The sequence below is a fragment of the Rutilus rutilus genome, assembly GCF_951802725.1.
Source record: "Rutilus rutilus genome assembly, chromosome: 18".
Lineage (NCBI taxonomy): Eukaryota > Metazoa > Chordata > Actinopteri > Cypriniformes > Leuciscidae > Rutilus > Rutilus rutilus.
The window spans coordinates 31,001,430-31,024,627 of NC_140231.1; the positions used below are offsets into that span (position 1 = coordinate 31,001,430).

At 39.2% G+C, this 23,198-nt stretch overlaps 1 protein-coding gene and 1 long non-coding RNA gene across 4 annotated transcripts in view; one reads left to right on the forward strand and one right to left on the reverse strand.

Moving 5' to 3' along the window:
- Positions 1-226: 226 nt before the first annotated feature.
- Positions 227-11,387, reverse strand: LOC311277000. The gene is made up of 4 exons (XR_014625153.1): positions 10,991-11,387; positions 8,437-8,473; positions 2,305-2,389; positions 227-302 (listed from the first exon to the last, which is right to left on the reverse strand). It is a non-coding gene; the product is annotated as an uncharacterized lncRNA (long non-coding RNA).
- The window catches only part of ntng2b (netrin g2b), a 68,823-nt gene continuing 56,490 nt past the window's right edge, over positions 10,866-23,198 (forward strand). For 2 of the 3 annotated variants that reach the window (XM_084387090.1, XM_084387091.1), the window contains exons 1-2: positions 10,866-11,156; positions 12,695-13,390. In XM_084387090.1, the coding sequence (XP_084243216.1) occupies positions 13,169-13,390 (222 nt within the window). In that variant the 5' untranslated portion in view covers positions 10,866-11,156; positions 12,695-13,168. The remainder of the gene's footprint in view (positions 11,157-12,694; positions 13,391-23,198) is intronic. The other variant, XM_084387089.1, reaches the window with a different exon arrangement.

Genomic DNA, 23,198 nt, shown 5'->3' on the forward strand with positions numbered 1-23,198 from the left:
AAAATATTCCCCTAAGAAATGGGACACCACTACTACACCGTTACACGTCATTATACGTCGTCGCTAGCGCGTACGTCACAGGAGATGGGTTGATGATTATCACAAACTTCCAAGATGCTGTCGTCAGCTGTAGTCATCTCAGTTGCGTGGGTTACAGCTATTTTTTTGCATTTGTCTTCTGAAGTTCACAGAAAACAACGGAGATGACGATATCTTCAACGCTTATGTATTTTTGGACTTCAGGAAACGTTGCTCGTTGTCAGCGTGAAAACGAATGAGCCTCCGGGTTTCCTCAGGTGTCTCTGTTTGATAAAGAACATACAAGACTGGTTGATCATGTTGCAAAAAGCACGAAACTGTAAGGACTGTTCGTTCATATCGTGTTCACATATAACCACAAGAAAACAATGCGTTCATAGCAGACGTACGGTAAAAGATAAGCCAGTTCCCTGCCGCAATTACATTCACCAGTTATCAGACATGAAAATATGTTGCGGGAATATCGATAGCGAAATTCTGAGATTTTTTTGCAAACGTTTCTTTGAAGAACATGACCGTAAATATGAACACAAGACTGGATGTAACATAAAGCAAATTATTATTTGTCGTTAAAATAATTATTAATGCCAAAAATTCTTACATTTATGGGTCTCCTTTTTCTCTTGGGCAGCCATGTTGCCTCTAGGGACATTTCTCATACCCCTTCGTTTGAAGTGTGATCCCGAAAAATCTTCGTTTGAAGGGCTATCTGGCCCTTCCCCCTACCCTCCACCCTCCAACCAAAAGAGAATTGAGACAACACTACCCCTTCACGTGAACGCGCAAAACAGAGGAGTAGGGGAAAGTGAAGGGGTAAAGGGTAGAATTGGGATTGGGACTAAGTCTCTAAACCCCACCGTTCTGAGAGTCTTCTCTGCTCTGATTGGTCAGATGGCCCAGTCTGTTGCAATTGGTCTACTCTGCTCTGATTGGTCAGATGGCCCAGTCTGTTGTAATTGGTCTACTCTGCTCTGATTGGTCAGATGGCCCAGTCTGTTGTAATTGGTCTACTCTGCTCTGATTGGTCAGATGGCCCAGTCTGTTGTAATTGGTCTACTCTGCTCTGATTGGTCAGATGGCCCAGTCTGTTGTAATTGGTCTTGTAAGAATTGAGAAATTAGGAAATGCCGGACAGTCTGGTTGAAGAGCGACCAGACCCTGAGGGGGCAAAGGACCTCTCTGGAAATTAACATTTGAACTCACTATTTGAGAGGCAAAGTCTCACCTCAGAACACATCTCTCCCCCTCTTCCCCACTCCTCCTCTCTCATGCTGAGACCACATGTAAATCACCCAAAAATCCATATGGTTTAATGTTAACAATTTTCATCCAGTTTTATACATGTTTGGTATCATTTAAAATGTCACAGTGCGACTGGTACAAATGTCTCATTTCCAAATAAGTAAAACAAAAGGTAATTTTAGGGATAAAGGAAGGTGGTCCCTAGACAAATGGTCTCCAGTCAGATGGCCCAGTCATGCTTCCTCAGCACTTAAATAGCCTACACAGTGATATGAACGGGAACGTTGGCATTGTTTTTTTCCGTATCAATCTCATCCTTTTAAAGTGCATCAAAGTGGATTTGCAGCGCTGAAAACAGCATCTTCTCAACATGTCGACAACACAAACCAAACTCTTCACGTCTCAGCTACAACTACAGTGTTTGAGGGGTGAAGTAGGCGACGTTCACAGGCAGGCAACGAAGACCATATAGGCTGGCAATGGCATTATGCTAATTTATTACAAACCGTAGGTTCAGCGGAAAGTGAGACTGGAATTACTGATGACTCGTTTCAGGCACTTCAGAATCGGTTCTTTCTTTTCAGAGAAAATAACTCTTAACATGAAAAATAATATAGAAAATATTAGGGGCACTTTAATCAATGAATCATGTAATCAAAGTCTATTTTGAAATTAAAATGCATCTTATTATCATGTGTGTCTTTTTCTGCACTGTAAAATTTAAATTTTCAGAAGATTATTGGATAACATTTTACAAGAAAATACTATTTCAGTCGTTCTACTTCAAAGTTTCACATGTGTTACTTGCCATTTCTTTGTAATTATTTGTTAATTCACTAACAATTTCTGAGTGAAAATTGCTTCAAAGTTTTTTTTCTTCAGTTTTTGTGTGTCTAAGCTGCAAAATGAGCCAAACGAATAAGAATAAAACAAGCAACAAATGTCATCCAACTAAACATTTTAAATATTTCCAAGATTGGGAGCTCATTATTGAAAAAGATCTGTCCTAAAGTGTAAACTTACAGTGATGCTGGTCATGTTAATGAGAGAGACGTTTGCTGTCTTTTGCTAGTGGCGTGAAACAGAGCAAAAGCGGTTTCATCTTGCTCTGTTGAAAGAAATGATAAACCAATTACTTGACTTATCACTGGCGGCAAAAAAACAACATAAAACATATAATATTACATAATATGGATGTCTTGAACATGGTTACTATGGTAACATCTCAGTTAGACCCTAATGAGCGGCGCCCCTTGGTTCATGACTTTAAGCTCCGCCCACAGCTGATGTCACAGTGTCTTAATTAATAATAACATTTAAAAACATGTGTATGTACTTGTTAAAGGTCCCTATTAGCTGTTTTTGTACGTACTTGCAACATTCAATCCCCAAAATAAGACCAAAAGGCACAATAAATAATAATAAATAAAATAATAATAATAATTATTATTATTTTTATTTCCAAGATTTGGAGCTCATTGTAAAAAAACAAAATGTAATTAATATTTACAGTGAAGCTAGACATGTGAAAAAGACATCTGCCATCTCTCATTAGCAGTGTAAAATAAAATAAAATAAAAATAAAATAAAATATTTATTTATTTTACATAATTTACATTTACAGTGACGCTAGACATTGTAAAGAAAAAGACATCTGCCATCTCTCATTAGCAGTGTAAAATAAAATTAAATAAAATAAAATAAAAAATTATAAAAGTAAAGTAAAATAAAATAAAATAAAATATATGTATATAAAAAAATATGTATAATTTTTTTCCCCGAAGATTTGGAGCTCATCATAAAAAAGAAAATATCACGAAAAGTACATTTAAATAAATAAATAAATAAATAAATAAATGAAGTGTTAAGTGAACAAGTGTCCGTATACTGCATTTCAATTGAGTTAATATCATGAACATGCAGTAAAGATCATTCTGAGGAACTGTGTGTGCACTGGGGTCTTTGGTTAAAGAAAGCGTGAAATGGTCAGGGTCTGGGGAAAAGGGAACCGATCAATCATACGAGGACAGGCACTGATCCATTTATATCTCTCTGAGTAAGCAAAAACCACCACCACACACACACACAAACACAACCCTAGAGACACATAAACTAGACAAACACAAAGACCCTCTAAACAATGCAAACGCATGCACATAATTAAACACAACACACATTTATGCATGCTCAAACACACACTCACAAACACCGGAGTTTTTGAAAGGCACCTCTAAATGTTCAAATCGATTGGTCGATTCAAGGTCGTCATGGCGATTACCTCAGCCAAATTCAGCCGAGTGAAAGAAGTGGACGTTAGGAGAGCGAGAGGATCGGGTCAATTACTGTTCATGGACCGAACAAGGTCCAAGTCGCCTGTGAAGAACAATCAGAAAAATGAACAAACATCTAAATATGTCATCCTTAATGAACTCTGACTTCGGCCAATAAGCAACCTAACAATGTCCTAGAAACCACATAAACCAGTACAGGATATAAATGCAACCCACCAGTCAGAACACCTGAGGAACTTCATTGTAATGCCATTGTTAAACATGACTTACTTTTTAAAATAATCAAAATTTCTAATCTGATATAAAAACCTAGTTTATATGTTACACTCGTTCTTCTCTGTCTCTTTCTTATTCTCTAGGCATTTCCCCCAAACCTCTTGCCTTCCTCTCTCTTTTGCCCTCTGTCTTTTCAGAAGAACAATGCATCTGTGGTGCATAAATTATTTTAACTTTGCAGCCCCCGGGGCTCTACATCCCATAATTATAAGTCTGTTTAGCATGGTAACCACGGCGATGCCAACACTGGCTCTCTCTGATATGGCATAACAGTGATCGCACTTTTCAATTCCTCTACGGGTTTTGTGCATAAACAGATCGAAATCCAAGTTGTTATTCTTTCAAATCTTAAATCTTATAGCCAATTAAAAATAATATGGTTCCCCATAAACAAATACATTTACCAGTGTTATTGAGACCATTCAGATGCTATTCTCGTGTTTTTTTTTTTTTTCAGTTAAAGGTTTTGTCATTTTTTTGTTTTAAGTTTCTTTAAAAAAAAAAATGTCTATATAGTTTTTACTCATTTTTATTTCAGTTTTAGTTATAGTTATAGTTATAGTCATCTTTCTTGGCAACAAGCTGAAATAAATTAATTTAAAGTTTTTTTTATATATATATTTTTTTAATTTCATTTAATGTTTTATGGTTTGAATTTGAATTTGACTAAACTATAATAAAATAAAAAATATAAAAAAATAAATATTTACTACAAAAGCAGGAAGGTAAAGATTACTCTATAGAAAAAAGTATAACTAAAATAAAGATATCTGTGACATGCAGACATTAGACTGCCTGAATCTGCTCACCGGAGCATCCATCAGCCTCCATGAGTACAAACTCAATAAAGACAAAACAGCTCATATTTCAGTATTGACCCTTTTAAGTCTCTTGAGTTCACACGGGTCAACAGCAAATCCTGACATTTCATTAAAACGAGACAAAACACTCAGTAAGGATATTAGCAAAGCTCCATCATGCCTCATAAATATTGACGTGAGAATTGAAAACACAGTTATTGTGAGCCAAAAGAGAGGAGATCAGCTCCTTGGTTTGATGATGTGGACTCAAATCTGCTGACGTAAAAACACTGTGATGACTGTAATAAGTTTTAAACAGAAATAAGCCTCTGTATTCCCTTACGACTTGTAGATGCATTACATAACGAGAAACCTTGTTGTGTACTTAAAGTTTACTACTGTTACACTTATAGTACACTTAAACGTATACTTTTATATACTAAAAGTGGGCCAATTTAGTCCCAAGCAGTATTGAAATAGTACACTTACAAGTTTACTACAAGTGCACATTGATATTAGTATACTTACTACATAAAGTATACTTAAAAATATACATTACTTAAGTATACTTCATAAAATTAACTTGAAGTATACTTCTTTTTCGTAAGGGTTAGGCTACCTTACGATGTTAGTCGATGCTGATGTTTCAAATGGTATATATACATAAAAAGAATATACTACTACTAATAATAATTTACAATTCTCGCGTGTAAAACAGTGGTGTACTCTGATGTAACATGTATGTTTGGTTTCGGTCAGCCTGTGTTCTCTGTCATTAGTTCATTAGTTTGTTCCTTTGATTAAAGGGTAACTCTCGCCAAAATGCTGCCTAGGGTCTTTTTGTGAATCTACCCGAGGCAAACTTTCGTTTAAAAGCATAATTAGAATGGAAACGCCACTTTTAAGTTTGACCGTATTTTCGTTTTCGGTCAAATTGCCTTTTAAATGGGAGTGCTTGGGGCACGACTATGATGGCATCAAAAATCGCTATTTTTAAAACACTAATGCGGCTCGACACAACATGAAACTTTGCTCGAAGTATCACCAGAGGCTCTACACATGAACTCCAGCATTGAGAACATTGTTTGTGTACACAGAGTTTACTAAAGAGAAAGATTTTTAACAACTCACTGTAGCTGTGTGTCCGCCGGCATTTTGACAGTCAAAAACAGTCAAAAATGCTGCACGAGGCCAGAATGTCAATGTCGAGATGTTTGAATAACGCTGTGTCACGTCCTGAGTCAACACTTCATCTGCGAATCCACATCCACAGTCCTGAACAAAAGAGTGTGTGTGTAGTATCTGTGTGTGTGTGTGTATGTGTGTTACACTTTGGTTGAGATGGGAGTCCCAAAAGTTCAGGCAAGACATTGCAGGTCACGCACTAAAGCCCAAGATTCTCACCTGAATAAAATACTGATTTATATACGGCATTCTAGTCTTGCTGCAATGGAGTCTGCAATCCTGCTTTCTTGTCAATCTTCTAATGTGTGTGTGAGAGAAAGAGAGAGAGAGATGAACAGAGTCAGGCCACAGTGGGGTGTGCTTGTGAAGGGTATACCTTCATGAAGGTCTGCCAAACAGGCCACACACACACACACACACACACACACACAGCCAAACTTTCCACATTAATCATAAGCTTTCACTCTCTGCATTTAACAAGAAAAAACTAATTAAGTCAATTGTAGACTTGTAGTTATTTTAGTGCAGCCATCCATCCATCCACCCGTCTATTCATCCATCCATCCATCCATCCATCTATCTGTCCACCCATCTATTATTCCATCCATCCATCCGTCTTTCTATCTATCTATCTGTCCACACGTCCACCCATCTGTTCATCCATCCATCATCCATCCATCCATCCGTCCATGGATTCTTTTGGGATTTTGGGATGGATCCATCCATCCATCCATCCATCCATCCATCCATCCATCCATCCACCCGTCTATTCATCCATCCATCCGTCCACCCGTCTATTCATCCATCCATCCATCCATCTATTCATCAATCCATCTATCTATCTTTCCTTCCATCCATCCGTCCATTCATCCATCCATCCATCCATCTATCTATCTATCTATCTGTCCACCCATCTATTATTCCATCCATCCATCCATCCGTCTTTCTATCTATCTATCTATCTATCTATCTATCTATCTATCTATCTATGGGATTTTGGGATGGATTCATCCATCCATCCATCCATCCACCCGTCTATTCATCCATCCATCCACCCGTCTATTCATCCATCCATCTATCTATCTATCCATCAATCCATCTATCTATCTTTCCTTCCATCCATCCGTCCATTCATCCATCCATCTATCTATCTGTCCACCCATCTATTATTCCATCCATCCATCCGTCTATCTATCTATCTATCTATCTATCTGTCCACCCGTCTATTCATCCATCCATCCATCCATCCATCCACCCACCCGTCTATTCATCCATCCATCCACCCATCCATCCGACCACCCGTCTATTCATCCATCCATCCATCCATCCATCCATCCATCCATCAATCCATCCGTCTATTCATCCATCCATCCGTCCACCCGTCTATTCATCCATCCATCCATCCATCCACCCATCCATCCGACCACCCGTCTATTCATCCATCCATCCACCCGTCTATTCATCCATCCATCCATCCATCCACCCATCCATCCGACCACCCGTCTATTCATCCATCCATCCATCCATCCATCCATCCATCCATCCATCCATCCATCCATCCATCCATCCACCCGTCTATTCATCCATCCATCCACCCATCCATCCGACCACCCGTCTATTCATCCATCCATCCATCCATCCATCCATCCGTCTATTCATCCATCCATCCGTCCACCCGTCTATTCATCCATCCATCCATCCATCCACCCATCCATCCATCCGACCACCCGTCTATTCATCCATCCATCCACCCGTCTATTCATCCATCCATCCATCCACCCATCCATCCGACCACCCGTCTATTCATCCATCCATCCATCCATCCATCCATCCATCCATCCATCCATCCACCCGTCTATTCATCCATCCATCCATCCGTCTATTCATCCATCCATCCATCCATCCATCCATTCACCCGTCTATTCATCCATCCATCCACCCATCCATCTATCTATCTATCTATCTATCCATCAATCCATCTATCTATCTATCTTTCCTTCCATACAACCGTCCATCTATCTATCTCCAAACACTGTCAACCTAGCACTTTCTGTCTATGGTTTGCAAGGCTTGTGCAACCTTCAAACCGCAAACATCTCTTCAAACTGCTCAAGTCAAACTACATACAGTTGGAATTGAATATAACAAATAAAAAAAAAAACCTCAGAAGAGTGTTCTCTCAACTGTTTTTCAGACTCACTGCCACTCTAGGTCAGTCTAAAAACAGGTCTCTCGTTCATTTAGGTGGAGGTTTATTCATGCCAAAAACAATGAATGTCTGGACCAAAATTAACACAACGTCATGACTAAAGTGCCATTTCCTCCTCAACTCATGAATCTATGAATTAGCCCAGCATGTGTGTGTGTTTTTTCTGGTTGAGTGGATGAGTGTGTTGTGGGCGTGTGAATGACGCCAAACGTACGGATCGAAACAGGCTGCGTCTGGATGAAGAGCGCATGTGTAAATGACTTCTAAAGCTTCCTACGCTGAACACAAACAGACGCCAGTGCAGGGGAGGATTTTGTTCTTTTCTTCCTCTTTTGAAGGGCTCCAAACTCATAAAGAGAAGGTTCATCCAAGAAATCTGTCATAGTTTACTCACCCTGATGCCGTTCCAGAACCACATGACGTTCTTCCTCCTGTGGAGCACATAAGGGGATGCAGAATATCAGTCGTGTTTTTCCCAAAAGAAAAATGCTTTGGAACAGTATGCACATTACGTGGAGATCTACCCAATTCAACCATTAGTGTGGAAAAGTCCCAAATCATGCTGTTCGTCATCACTGTTGATTCATTTTCTCTTTTATAGGTCACAAGCAGTTTGTGACCTTTAAGTACGTCACAGATAAGGAAGTTTCATAAGCTCTTGCCCGACTTCACTGATCACAATCCCTAATCTATGGCTTATTAAGACATGATATGTCAACATTGTGACAGGTGCCAGTGGATTACGCACTTCCTCTGATTCATCCAGCAGACGTGCCAAGCAGACGGTCAACCCGAGCAAAGTTCGGCAGACGGTGACGCCATCAAAGAGATGGGATAATGGAGTTTCCTTCTCCCCCGTTTAATTGAAGATGGATAATCCCGTTTGTGTTTCAAGTCAAACCATTCAGATGAGGATTAATTGGAATCATTTATAAATGACATCGCTTTCCCTTCTGGAGCAATCATTGGCTTCTAATGTACAGCAATGTTTTTATAAACAGCTTTTTTAGCATTAATAGAGAGGCTGGGTATAAGTCAGCTTTGAGAGAGTGAGAGAGAGAGAGAGAGAGAGAGATGCGGAAATCTTTCCGTTGAGACACGGCAAGGACAAACTATCGATCTGATCCGCACTCCTGTCAACGCAGACCGTCCAGAGCAGACTCACACCAACTCTCTCTTTCTCTCTGTTCTGCTCTCTTTAACATCACACATACTTGAGAAAATCATATATTGAGATATTAACAAACTACACATTTTCTGAATACTTATTCTATTCTACTTTGAGAAGTATAAAGGTGAATCTCACTAAACATGCCAAAGAACAAATCAGGTTCATATTTCACCCCCGAATCAAAAGTAAAAAAATTTTATTATATTTTGCATAAACAAAATGTAGCTTATTTTAGGATCATTAAGACTTTTTTAGCATTATGACATTGAACACACCTCCGCAGTTATCATATGAAAAATTAAACAAAACAACAAATAAAAAATATAGTACAGTTATGAATTTCTATATTTATTTTATGACAATTTAAAATAAGAATTCAAAATTGAGAATTAAGGGAATTACAAAATCTACAAAAATATCCAGGTGTATAAAACTGGAATCTTGGGGAAAATTTGATTTATATCATTAAAATAACATCACAATACAAAAAAATAATATTAACTGTCCTAAAATTGACTATTTTCTTCAACCATTTCTGTCAGTCACTGTCTGTGGGTCTGAGTCAGGCTGGCTGGGCTGAACTGTCTGTTTTGAAGGGTTGAAAATGAACAGTCCCATTGCTTTTTAAGCAATAATGCACGACTTTGCATTAACGGGAGTAAACTAGAGGACTGACGTAAATCAGTCGACCTGTTGGCCTTAGCGGGAACTCAGAAATACTGTATTTGCATATCAGAACACACAGTGACCCCCAAAAAGTCTGGACCCTTAAGCCACACATATTCATTGCAGAAATAACAAAATTTCAAAGGAAGTGTCTGTCCGTGCATGGGTCTCAAATGCTGTAGGTTCCTTCAATTTCTTCATCATTTTTGCTCAATGTCTTTCAGTCAACTGGTGTTTTGGTGAGTGGATGTATGAAGTCAGTTCACGCAGGTGTCTTATGATATCACATGAACTATCAACATGTTCCACTAACAACAAACAACCCAAAATGTCAGTATACTTTTTCCTTATTTTTTTTAAATATTGTAGGCTATATAGTGTTTTATCATTTCAAACCCACAAACCTTAATTTGAAAAGGTTTTTTTTTTAACTGAGACTATATAAAAAAAAAACTACTTTTTTTTTTTAGTGTGAAGAACACTTTAAAAATCTTTCTTTTTTTCCACTATAAAGCACCTCTTGTGGGATAGAAAGGTTCCATGTATGTTAAAAGTTCTTCATGGAACCATCGGGGCCAATAAAGAACCTTATCTGACTTGTAAAGGGTACTTGAGTTTGTGGATTTTTTTTTTTTTAAGTTGCAGTAACCTACCAGCCCTGAACACTAAACAGCAAATATTGCACAGAGTTGCTCTATCAGCATTTTTAAATGAAAGTCCAAGGAATCTAAGAGTAGCCTATCCATTTAAAAAAAAGAGGACAAATGTGAACCGTCAGAGGCTTCCCCAAGCAGGGAGGTCTGGGTAAAAATACGGATTCCCTGGTGTCTCAAGAGCCGGGCGGTTTAGTTTAGTAGAACAGCCGGGCCAGACTCAAACCCGCAGATAGTGATTGAGAGTGATGGTTAAATGGATTAGAGAGAGAGGGAGGGAGAGGGAGAGAGAGAGGTGGGAGATTTGCCATGAAGCTTTCTGCCCTTGAACGCACAGGGCAAATCTGATCCAGTAAAGTAGACAGCACGCGCACTACAAGTCCGTATTCTCACTTTTGGATACTTCGCACACACGCGCGCGCGCACACACACACACACACACACACACATATACACACCCTCCTCCAGTTATTCAGCATCTCCTGCAGAAGTAGGGCACCGTCCTCCCGTGACGAACCGACAGAGTGTGCATTAAAAAAACTCTCCGGCTGGGAGGAATAATAAAAAACAAACACGGAAGAACCGCATCCTCGCTGCGGGAGGCGATGCCGTTTCGGGCGCTCGGTGAGTCCATCTCAACTACTTCAGCAACCGGATGCACGCAGCTCCCGTTTCAGAAGCGAGCCTGTCAAAGCGTCTCACTTTTGATTAATGTTTGACACCCCAAAAAGTTGTTTCTGCTCGAGTTTAAACGTAAACGCAGCTCTCTTACCGAGTTGCACCGCGGAATGTGTTTTATTGGAGCTCCATCTCGCAGTTCCTCATCTTTACACGCGGGACGCGCGCGCGCGCGACACACCCCGTCCGCTCTGCAGAGGGAAGACGATTTAAAACTGTTATCTGATGCTAAACTACAACAGTTATCAACTTTAGTCACGTTTTGTGTCACATTACGGATGTTGGATTACCTCCAGGGTGTGTACGAGGAATATCGATGCTTGTTTGAGATGTTTTACAGTATATGGAGGAGGAGTAGCCTGTTCTGTCAGCGAGTGGAACTTGTACGTTTTTACGTGAGGCAAAGCTAAAATATAATATCTAACAGTTTTAATTACTTTTCTATACTAAATTAATCTCTGAAATGATCAGACTGGTGGTGAATGAAGAATTAAAAAACAACAGGAATGAGATTTTGCGGTTATGTACTACTCTGCACTGTTAATATGTTCAGTTTGGAGGTAAAAACTGGTACTGTAGTTGTGGCTGATATTGCAATCATTACGGTAAGACTTTATCGTTATAGTGTAATTACATATTTGAGTACTGAGTAATATTAATTAACAACATGTACTTACTATATGGTTAGGGTAGGATTAGGGTTTGGTTCAGGGTTAGTTGCATGTAATTATGCATCATTTACTGTTATTACTATGTAAATAAATCTAAAAACATGAACTAATCAACATTAAATGTAAATAAATACAAACTTTAAAATAAAACCTAAACAAATGTAATGCTTTGTGAAATGAAATGAAGTAAAAAAAAACGAATTGTCGGTTAAAACATGATGTTTTTTGGGCTTTCCTGATCTGACTTAAACATTTCTTAATGTAGTCTGGTTAATTCAGGTTGAAATATTTTTGACTTGAATAAAACCAGTTTATTCAATGGTTACGTTACCTGATCAAATATGTGTACATTCACTGCATTTGCAACCTCTGAAATTGATGCCATCACTATGTGCGTATCTGCACATGTGAGACCATTCCTCACTCCTCCCTTTTCCCAATGAAAATGAAACGTAGTTCATTCAGGAAACCATTTAACATGCAATATCAGTATGCAATATATGGTAGTATCTGCGTGATATATAATGCACATCCCCTTCTCTGCTCTTCCTTGAAGTCCTGTCTTATATAATTTCTGCCTGTTAAATGTGTGTCTGTGTGTGTGTACCATGCATGTATGCGAGATCAGCCATCTGTCCAGACTGGTGGCGGTTCACAGGATGACATGCAACGTCTGTTTAGGGGGGGGTTTGGCAAATTAGACCATCAGCGGAAAGCATTGCTAGAAAAAACAGGCTGACATCAAGTGCTTGCGTGCGAGTGAACAAAACAGCAGTGAACTTGAGCACTAAATTGTGTGGTGTTTGTTTTCAGGACCATGGACAGCAGCTGCTGAAGTCTGGAGAATGAGATCAGGCGGATACTTCTGACTTTGGAAAGGGGGATACACACTTCATGTGTGGGACACAGACCTTCAGCACATAAATATGCTCTGTGGTGACGCAGTCCAGGAGCTGCTATGGATGTAAGTCCGAGTAGAAGCAACACACATCAGGACGGTGTCCAAACACACAGAAGTAAGACTTGCCCTCTCAGTGCAAACAATACACACAACAATAAACTTGCTTTACAAGAATTTCCCTCAACCTCATAACAACAAAACACGTGCACATTTTTTCTATATATCTGACTTTTTCCTCTTGGAGTAAATGAAAGCATGACTGTGGCGAAGTTATGGGATGTTTTAACCTGACCACCGGTGCAGCTGTTCCATGTTAACGCGTCCCACCTCTGAACCCACGGTGGTCCCTTTCCCTCCGGAAACCCCCTCTCGGTCACGTGCCTGCCATGCGTGCACGCGCGGGACTCCTCTACCTGCTGGTGCACGTGCTGGCGAGAGCCCGAGGCCAGTACGACCTGTGCAAGTCTCTCGTGAGCACGGACGAAGGCGCCATGTGGGAGCATTACGCGTGCCAACCCAAAGCCCAGTTCATGAAGGATTACATGCGCATCCGCGTGGAGCCGCCGGGCATCACCTGTGGGAACCCGCCGGAGAGATTCTGCACACTGGTGAGTCCTCTGAACTGCACTGGAAGAAATGATGTTGTTAGTAATGTGGACTGGGGTAACTATGCTTAAAAATCCAGTAAATGGGATATACCACACATAATATTTCCCATGACAAATATACACTAGCATCTAAAAGAAATTAATATTTATATTCAGCAAGGATTGATCAAAAGTGACAAATACATTTAGAATATTGCAAAAGATTCTATTTCAAATAAATGCTGTTGTTTTGAACTTTCTATTCATCAAAGAATCCAGATTTTTTTTTAAATCACGTTTTCCACAAAAATATGAAGCAGCTCAAATGCTTTCAACATTGATAATAATCAGAAATGTTTTCTTGAGCAGCAAATTGGCATATTAGAATGATTTCTGAAGGATCATGTGAGTAGACTGGAGTAATGATGCTGAAAATTCAGCTTTGATCACAGGAATAAATTACATTTTTAAATATATTCACATAGAAAACAGTTTTTTTTTATTGTAATAATATTTCACAATATTACAGTTTTTTCTGTATTTTTGATCAAATAAATGCAGCCTTGGTGAGCAGAAGAGACTTCTTTCAGATAATCTTTCTGACCTCAGACTTATGAATGGTAGTGGAGGTGTTCTGAGAAGTCAGTAACAGTAAAAGTTACAGCCCATACATTATATCAATTTTACCCCAAAAACATATCAGATTGACATATTCAAAAACAACCAGAAATAGTAGACCACCCGTGCAACTTTGGCCTGCTTTTGTCAACATGCCATGATCAGGGGACATACTAATTCTACTCTTGCATACTATTTAGGACAGATAGTGTGTGAAATAGGGAAGTAGGGTGTGATATAAATATACAACATGCTAGTTTACGTGTCACACGGTCAGCAGGCTTGACAGTGATGTGTTTCTTCCTGCATGCCTCTTCCGCTCATTAGCCTGACAAAGACAATTAATTAAGTGACGTAACGTTTTCCCAGTAGCCGTAACGGACTTTCCTATAAGCTAGGAAGTGGGCGCTCAACACATTAAGATTACTGGTTACCAGTTGCGCCAGTTGTGCAGTTTGCACACGCTTAAAAAATAAATTGGTGTAAAAAAAGTATTTATTATTTAAAAATTCGTTTATTATGTTTTACAGTGTTGGATTCTGCTCGGTGTTAAAGCTTTGTTTTAAAATAAAACTCTTTAAATATAATGATTATGGGCCAAAAAGTGTGCGGGGTTGACTAACTGATTATGAACTATACATAAAGAAGTAGTACACTAATCAAAGTGTCAATTAGGCCGCATTTACACCGCAGGTCTTGATGCCCAGTTCCCGATTTGTTGACTATATCCGACCAGATTACATCTTCGATTAAAAGTGACCCATATATGATATCTGCATTTACACAATAAACTTGGCGAAACAACCCAAGGCTGACGTACTGACCCGGAAAAGCTTAGGCCGAAAAGGAAATAAAACCGATGCGATTTGCAATGGACGCAGATTAAATGATAATACAAGCTTTTGCTTTCCGCACAAAGTCTGCCAATCATCGGTCTCTTAAGGCGGAGAAAAATAAAGGAGAGTCCTTGTTGCAGCCTTGGCACTGTAAAGAGTCATGTGATCGCGGTTGGAGTTGACATCATTCGCCCCCGTGGCTTTTTTCAATGATGTACGACTCGCATTGACTGGTGAATATCTGATCTGTATGCTTACATGGCACGTATCCGATTCATATCTGATTTTTTCCCTCATATGAATGAGGCCTGAAACCGATCTGAGAATATCGGAATCCGTGTGTTTTCTTTCCTTCTAAGTTCATGGGTCATATCTGATCTGTGCCACATGGGAGGAAATTGCAGAATTGGGTCACTTGAACCATGTAATGTAAGTGCAGCCTCAGTACCTGGGATGGGACGGACCTCAGGCAGATGTTTCCGGTTTGTTACCCGATCCGTTTTTTGATCAAACTAAGCAGGGCTCGCAGAACGGTGCCAAGCTGCGCCCATCATGTGGGCGGAGGTTTTGAAGCAGCGTTAATTTGAGCAGGATCTGCCATGCAGGTCACCGACCGCAGCAGAAAAAATGCAGCTGAGGTCAGCATGCGTGGAGAGCAGAAGGCCGAGGTGTTGTTTACCCACGTGGGTTAGTTGGCAGAGTCAGGCTCACAGGAACAGAGGACCCGGAGGATTATTCTCAAGGGCAAGGAGGTCACTTGGTGCACCTAAATTGAGATTACAGTATGATGAAAAGATTCAGAATCAAAAGATATTCCATCAGTCAATGAGTTCTGTTAGTAAAAGAGATTGAAATATATATTGCTATATGTTGTGGGTGGTTGCCAAGGTGTTGCTATGCAGTTGTTCTGGGTGGTTTCAAGGTTGTTTGTTCCTGCCTGGCACAGGGAGAACAAGAGCATAAATAAATACTGGTGTCAAGGGAAAATAGGTAATACAACACTGATCAAATTATCGAGACACTGCAATGTCGTACACAGACACACACACACACAAGTGTTGTGTACTACAGATGATTAGGAAGGAATTGAGACTTTTTACAATGAAGCTGCTGACGGGACAGACTGTTATTGGTCTCCTATGAGAGCCGGAAATGGACACAGCTCTTACACACTTAGCAGTTAATGATGTGTTTAATGTTAGGTTAAAGGAGCCCCATAGTCTCATACTCTCTCTCTCACACACACACACACACACACACACACACTGTTGTGTAGTGACTTTTAAATTGTATGTATGGCTACTTTTATGGTGCTTTTTAAGCTTTTTTTGGGTCATTTTTATTAGTCTTTAATTGCATGGAAAAGAACAGTTTGGACATTTTGCAAAACATCTCCTTTTATGTTTTATTGTATGTAAATCAATGTAAATCATGACAGAATTATTATCGCTTTAAACCAGATGGATTTGTTTGAATACTGTGGCATGCAAATTTACTCTGAAAATTTGGACTCTTACTTAAACACAGACTGGAAAAGCAAACACACACTCACACATTTACACAAACACAATTTAAAGGGAAATCACTCACCCAAAATTCTGTCATTATTTACTGACCGTCATGTTGTTCCAAACTCACATGAGTTGGAATATGGTGCTCAAATTGTATGTATGACTACTTTTCTTATACTTTTATGATGCTTTAATGATAGCATTTGACCCCAATTTACTGTCAGTGCATGGAAAAGTACAGTGTGAACATTCTGGAAAAACATCTCATTTTATGTTTTATGGTATGTAAATCATGACAGAATTATCATTTTTGGGTGAACTATCCCTTTAAACACTAGATGGACTTGTTTGAATATTGTGGCATGGAAAGTTACTTTGAAAATTCAGATTCCTACTTAAACCTGAAAGGGAAAATCAAACACATACACAAACACAATTTAGCTTAGTTTAGTTTTTTAATCTATAAAGCACATTTAAAAACAACAGATGTTGAAACTAAAGTGCTGTACAACAAATAAAAAACAAACTTAAAGGATTAGTTCACCTCAAAATGAAAATGTCCTGATAATTTACTCACCCGAATGCCATCCTAGATGTTCATGTCTTTCTTTCTTCAGTGGAAAAGAAATTACGTTTTTTGAGGAAAACATTTCAGTCTTGTGCTGGTCTGCGACGCGCCAGGCATTACGTAATCACGTTGGAAAGGTCACTCTGGACGTAGGCGGAAGTACCGCCCCATTGTTTACAAAGCGAACGTGCGAAGACTAATACAAACGCCCTTTAACAAAAAAGGTAAAACAATGATGTCGGACGATTTTGAAGTTGGAGGAGAAAATGAGATGGAGTTTATGGGCCCTATTTTAACGATCTGAAACGCAAGTGTCAAGCGCAAAGCGCAAGTAACTTTGTGGGCGGGTCTTGGCGCTGTTGCTATTTTCCCGGCGGGATAAATGACTCTTGCGCCTGGCGCAAATCTAAAAGGGGTTGGTCTGAAGTAGCTTCATTATTCATAGGTGTGGTTTGGGCGTAACGTGAAATAAACCAATCAGAGCGACATCTCACATTCCCTTTAAGAGCAGGCGCGCTTGTTCTAAAGCAGATTCCTATTATAACGGCGGATTTGCCAGGCGCGCGCGAGGAGCGGTTCAAGGCCGAGGAGACCGACGTTCTCGTCAGGGAGAAACACACCCAAATTAACTTCGGTTAAACAGGCGTATGATAATTTGGGTAAATGTGTAAGCTAGATGTATGCTTTTATAATAAAATGTCTATCTATCTATCTATCTATCTATCTATCTATCTATCTATCTATCTATCTATCTATCTATCTATCTATCATCTATCTATCTATCTATCTATCTATCTATCTATCTATCTATCGTAATAATGTATGATTTGCAAAAATAACTGCTGCGTCTGTGTGTAGATGAGAGAATCAAAGTGTATGCGCGTTGTGCACACGCTACATTGATTAAGGCCAAGCATGCGCCCTTAAAATAGCATATGAATAACATGTGCAACTTTAAACAGTTTTTTTCCTGGTCTGTGGCGCAATTGTTTTCTAAACCTGTATAATAGCATGAGGGAACGTTTGCGCCGGAACACGCCTCCTCTTTGCGCTGAACCGCCCCGGGAGCGCAAGTGTATTTCTTAGTTAACCGACGTGCTTCTGTGGAGGGAAAAGTCCGCTTTGCGCGGGTGCAAAATAGGAATGATACATGCGTCGGTGTACAAAGTCAATTGCACTGGGTGCAAGATAGGGCCCTATGAGTGAGATGGCGGTACTTCCGCCTATGTCCAGCGTGACCTTTCCAACGTGATTACGTAATGCCTGGCGCGTCGCAGACCAGCACAAGACGGACAATTGTGGTTAAAAAATATATAAATTGTTATTTTCTTTAGAAAATGACCGATTGTTTCGCCAGATAAGACCCTATTCCTCAGCTGGGATCGTGCAGAGCCCTTTGAAACTGCATTGATTTGGACTTCAACAATTTGGTTGCCATTGAAATTTTTTCCTCAAAAAACGTAATTTCTTTTCCACTGAAGAAAGAAAGACATGAACATCTCGGATGGAATTGGGAATTTACTCACGTAAATTATCAGGAAATTTTCATTTTGAGGTGAACTAATCCTTTAAAACATAATAAATTATCTGAAAACCAACTGGACAAAATCATAATTCTGTCATCATTTACTAACCCTCATGTTGTACCAAACTACATGAGTTGGAATATGGTGCTCAAATTGTTTTTATGACTACTTTTAAGGTGCTTTTTAAGCTTGACAGCATTGGTCCACATTTATTCTCATGAACAATAATTTTGCAAAACATCTCCCTTTTGTGTTTTATGCTTTGTAAATCATGACAGAATTATATTTTTTGGGGTGAACAATCCCTTTAAACCCTAGATGGATTTGTTTGAATATTGTGGCATGCAAAGTTACTCTGAAAATTTGGATTCTTACTTAAACCAGGAGGGGAAAAGCTAACACACTCACACACACACACACAAACCTCTGAGTCTCGAATCGTTGTGCTGGAGTCGTCTGTTAATGGACTGGCCTCTGGAATGTTCCTCGGGTCGTCCCAAGCTCTTTAATATTGATGGGGCCCTTAATGGTCCCGCAAGCAGACATCCACAGCGCGCCCAAACATTTTCCTTTTACATTCTAGACATGACGAGGTCGGGCAGGCTGGCACAGTCAGCACTTTACAACAGACGGGATCCTCCCTAGCATCTCTCCTTCCAAGTAAATGACTAACGCGGATGACAGAGAAAAGCGTACAGTTAACCGACAGCCTGGGTAAAATTACTGCATTAAACTTTACAAAAGGGGATCTTTTTAAAATACAGTTTGTGTTATGAAAACATATAGTACGTTTCAGCACTCACAACTTCCTGTGCAGTCCAAAAACAGCATCTATTAAAACTTAAATGCAACACACACACACACACACACACACACACACACACACACACACACACACACACACACACACACACACACACACACACACACACACAAGGAGGAAGTAAGACTATAAAAACACTATTATTAAGAGAAAAACAGTCATGAAAATAAGTGTACCAATTTTCCCCATCAATATTTTGATGGTTTAATCAAAGTTGTAGGGTCATTAAAAACAAATCCGCACATCACTTTTGGCCAATAATGTACATGTTTTAATGACCCGATAAGATATGATTTCTTTAAAATGACTTTCCTTTTTGTTTGATGTCACTGAGTACTAGTATTTTATAACCATCTGCCATATAGAGAAACTAAACATCCCAATGAATAAAAGTTCTGTCCTACATTTTTTTTATCTTTGCACAACATACTGTTTCAATCAGAAATATGTCAGAATGAGCTGCAAATGTTATTTTATGCTGATTGTAATAATATCTCGCATCTCACAACAGCTGCTCTTTTTCTAGTCTGTGAGAGTTAGTGTGTGTTTTGTGTCCATTGCTGTGGTTGCATGCTTTGTGTGTGTGTGTGTGTGTGTGTGTGTGTGTGTGCATTCTTCTACCCAGGGTCCAAAATTAACACTCACTGAGCTGCATACAGTGTGTGAGTAAAAATGTCCTTTTCAGGGTTACTCCTCAGAAAGTTGGTAAATCAAACTCCAATTTAATACATGCAAATCAAACTGTCTACTAAAGAAAACATCTGTCAAGACTCAAAACTCTTTTACCAGTGGGAATTTATATATAAATCTGTTTTTTCTTCTTCTTTAGAACATCATGTTGTGACAAATATTTCTCACATGAAGCTGCACCAAAATCAAAATGTCTCTTCATGTTTGTGTGACATCTGGCTTGTTTTGTACAGTATATGATAATGCATTGTGATAATGACCTGCACTATTGTCTCAATAATGCATGGAAAACAGCTAAATGAGTCCATTGTCATGGGTACAAAATGTATTTGTAATGAAATCATGCCCAGTAATACATATTTATCACTAAAATCTTTCAATTCACCGACCATTGGCAGATCATGTGACAAAAGTTACAATTTGGACCCTGTGGCATAGTTTTCTTTCAAGTGGTTTCTGAGTTGTTCGTATTATCAGGAAAGAAAAAGGGAGAGAGAGAGAGATCCCTAATGATGGGGGAATCACAGCTTAGTTCAGCGGAAAAAAAGGGAGCGCGCGCACACACACACACACTCACACACTCAAACTAAATAAGCATGTGCTGTTCATGCATACACCTCTCTAAAAGTGCAGAACCTCAAGGCACATGAAACAATGAGACGCGTTAATGCGTGAACATGTGTCGTGTGTGCATGAAAGTAGAAAACCCAGAGCTCTCTGATTTAGAGGCACAAATGAGCCAATGCTATAAATAGAAATTAGAGAGAGAGAGAGAGAGAAGCGGGAAGTGAAGAAGAAAGAGGGGGAGGAAACAGGAAGAAGGGAGAAGAGATTTGACAGAATATAGAAAACAATGAGACACTGCTTATGTTCAGTATAGAATACTAACTTATTACTTTCTAAACATACTGTATACTGCATACTTTTTAAAAATAGCAAGTGAAACAGTTGACAATATCCCATTTCACAAAGTTGCATGCTTAATATTTTCTACCATTCAATAATGCACAAAAAAACAACACGCTGTCAAGTTGAACACACTGCATTATGAGATACACTATCGCTGAGTCCGAAATCGAATACTTTCCTACTTTATAGTATGCGAAAACAGTATACCAACAGAGTAGTATGTCCGAATCCATAGTGTTCAGTGGGCGAAAAGTAGCCGGATGACCTACCAATTCCGGTGAGATTCTTAAGTGCGCATTCGGTGGACACTTTCCTATCCCATGAGGCCACAGGAGAGGAGTTGTGAATGGCAGTGAAGCACTGCAACTGAAGTAACAACATGGCGGATGTAGTACGTCATTCATACTATTTTAACGGTCGTGAAGTAAGTTCAATTTCATATGTAGGACCTACTTAGTGCATGATTTCGGACACACACCGTACGTCACTCTCAGAAGAAATGGTTCTATATAGCACCTTAAAGGGATGGTTTGGAGTAAAATCAACCTAGGGTCCTTTGCACCATGACCTCGAGCCAAACACCCCCCCCAGAAGCCTTTTTTCCCTTGCTCGAACATTATTAAAGTTAGAGCTTATTTAGAGATATCAGCCGGATGGTTTAGTGCAGGCGCTAATGGATCCAAGGCTGTATCTCGTAAATTACCCCACTAATAATGCCCAGAATGGTACCAAACTTCTACAGTAGTACAAATAGGTTCTGTACTCATAAAACGAGGCATTGGAAAGTTTGTAAGTACATCAGGAGTTTATTTAAACAACACTTGCCTGATGGGTAATGCTACTGCTAACCCGGACGTCGACGTCACTTCAGTGATTTGGGAAAAGCCCGTAAAAGTCCAGGCAGAAAGCGATCATAAGGATACTGTAACGACGCCCAGTTCCAGGAATGCACTAATATTTTGTTGGTAGTACCAGTTTATAACAATTATTAGTTAACACTAAGTTGTCAACACTTCGGGAAAAATAATAATTCGTCGTTACACTACATCCTTATTCGGTGTCCGGGTTAGCGGTAGCATTAGCCATCAGGCAAGCGTTATTTAAATAAACTCCTGATGTACTTACAAACTTTCCAATGCCTCGTTTTATGAGATCAGTAGAAGTTTACTGTAGAAGTTTGGTACCATTCTGGGCATTATTAGTGGGGTAATTTACGAGATACAGCCTTGGATCCATTAGCGCCTGCACTATAGCCATCCGGCTGATATCTCTAAATAAGCTCTAACTTTAATAATGTTCGAGCAAGGGAAAAAGGCTTCTGGGGGGGGGTGTTTGGCTCGAGGTCATGGTGCAAAGGACCCTAGGTTGATTTTACTCCGAACCATCCCTTCAAGGGGTTCTTTCAGGCACTTCATAGAACCTTTCAGGGGCTCCTACATGGATAATTTTGTGGATTTAGTTTCAATTTATTTTGTTTCATTATTATTATTTATTTTTTGTTAATTTAATTCAATTTTATGAATTAAACAGCTCATTACACTTTATCACTAAAAAAGACATATGAAGAGTTCAGATGCAAAAGCCTCTAAGTGCCATCTGAAATGTTCTTCTAGAATGATCATTTTTATCAAGCTCGTAAATTTAAGTTCAATAATTTCACTTAATGGCATTGCAAATTACCTATTAATTGTCATTTAAGTGAAATTACTTAACTTAAATATACAAGCTTTATAAAAATGATCATTCTAGAAGAAAATTTCAGATGGCACTTCATCTGAACTCTTCATATGTCCTTATATAGAATCTTTTTGACATAAAGGGTTCTTTAAAATTTACTCAAAAACCCCCTTGGTCTCTATAGAACCCCATTGAACCTGTTTTTCATAAGATTGTTTACTGCACGTTTGGGCAAAAGTAGTCATTTGGGTATTCTGTGCACACAGAAAATGTGCTTACTGTGCACAGTATTCACTACATACTGTAGAAAGAGAGTACAGAAACAAAGGGAAAGAACTGAGTGAAAACAGCTTGAGATGGACAATAGACAATAGACAGCTGGTGTACTACTTTAATAGGATGAATCTGTCGCCTCACTCTGATCCCACTGATCTCAGCGCACAGACATTCAATTTGACCAATACATCTTTATAAAAACTAAACTATAAAGCAGAGAGAACACTTTCAAGAGTTCTGGAGATCTAGAATAAAGGCTTGTGGACATTATGACATGCTTTATTGGAGTACTTAAAATATGGAAATGTATATTTTCCATATTCTTTGTTCTAAACTAATGCAGTTTAATGCAATAAGCATCTGAAGGAAGCACTACAGTGATTTTACCATGGTAT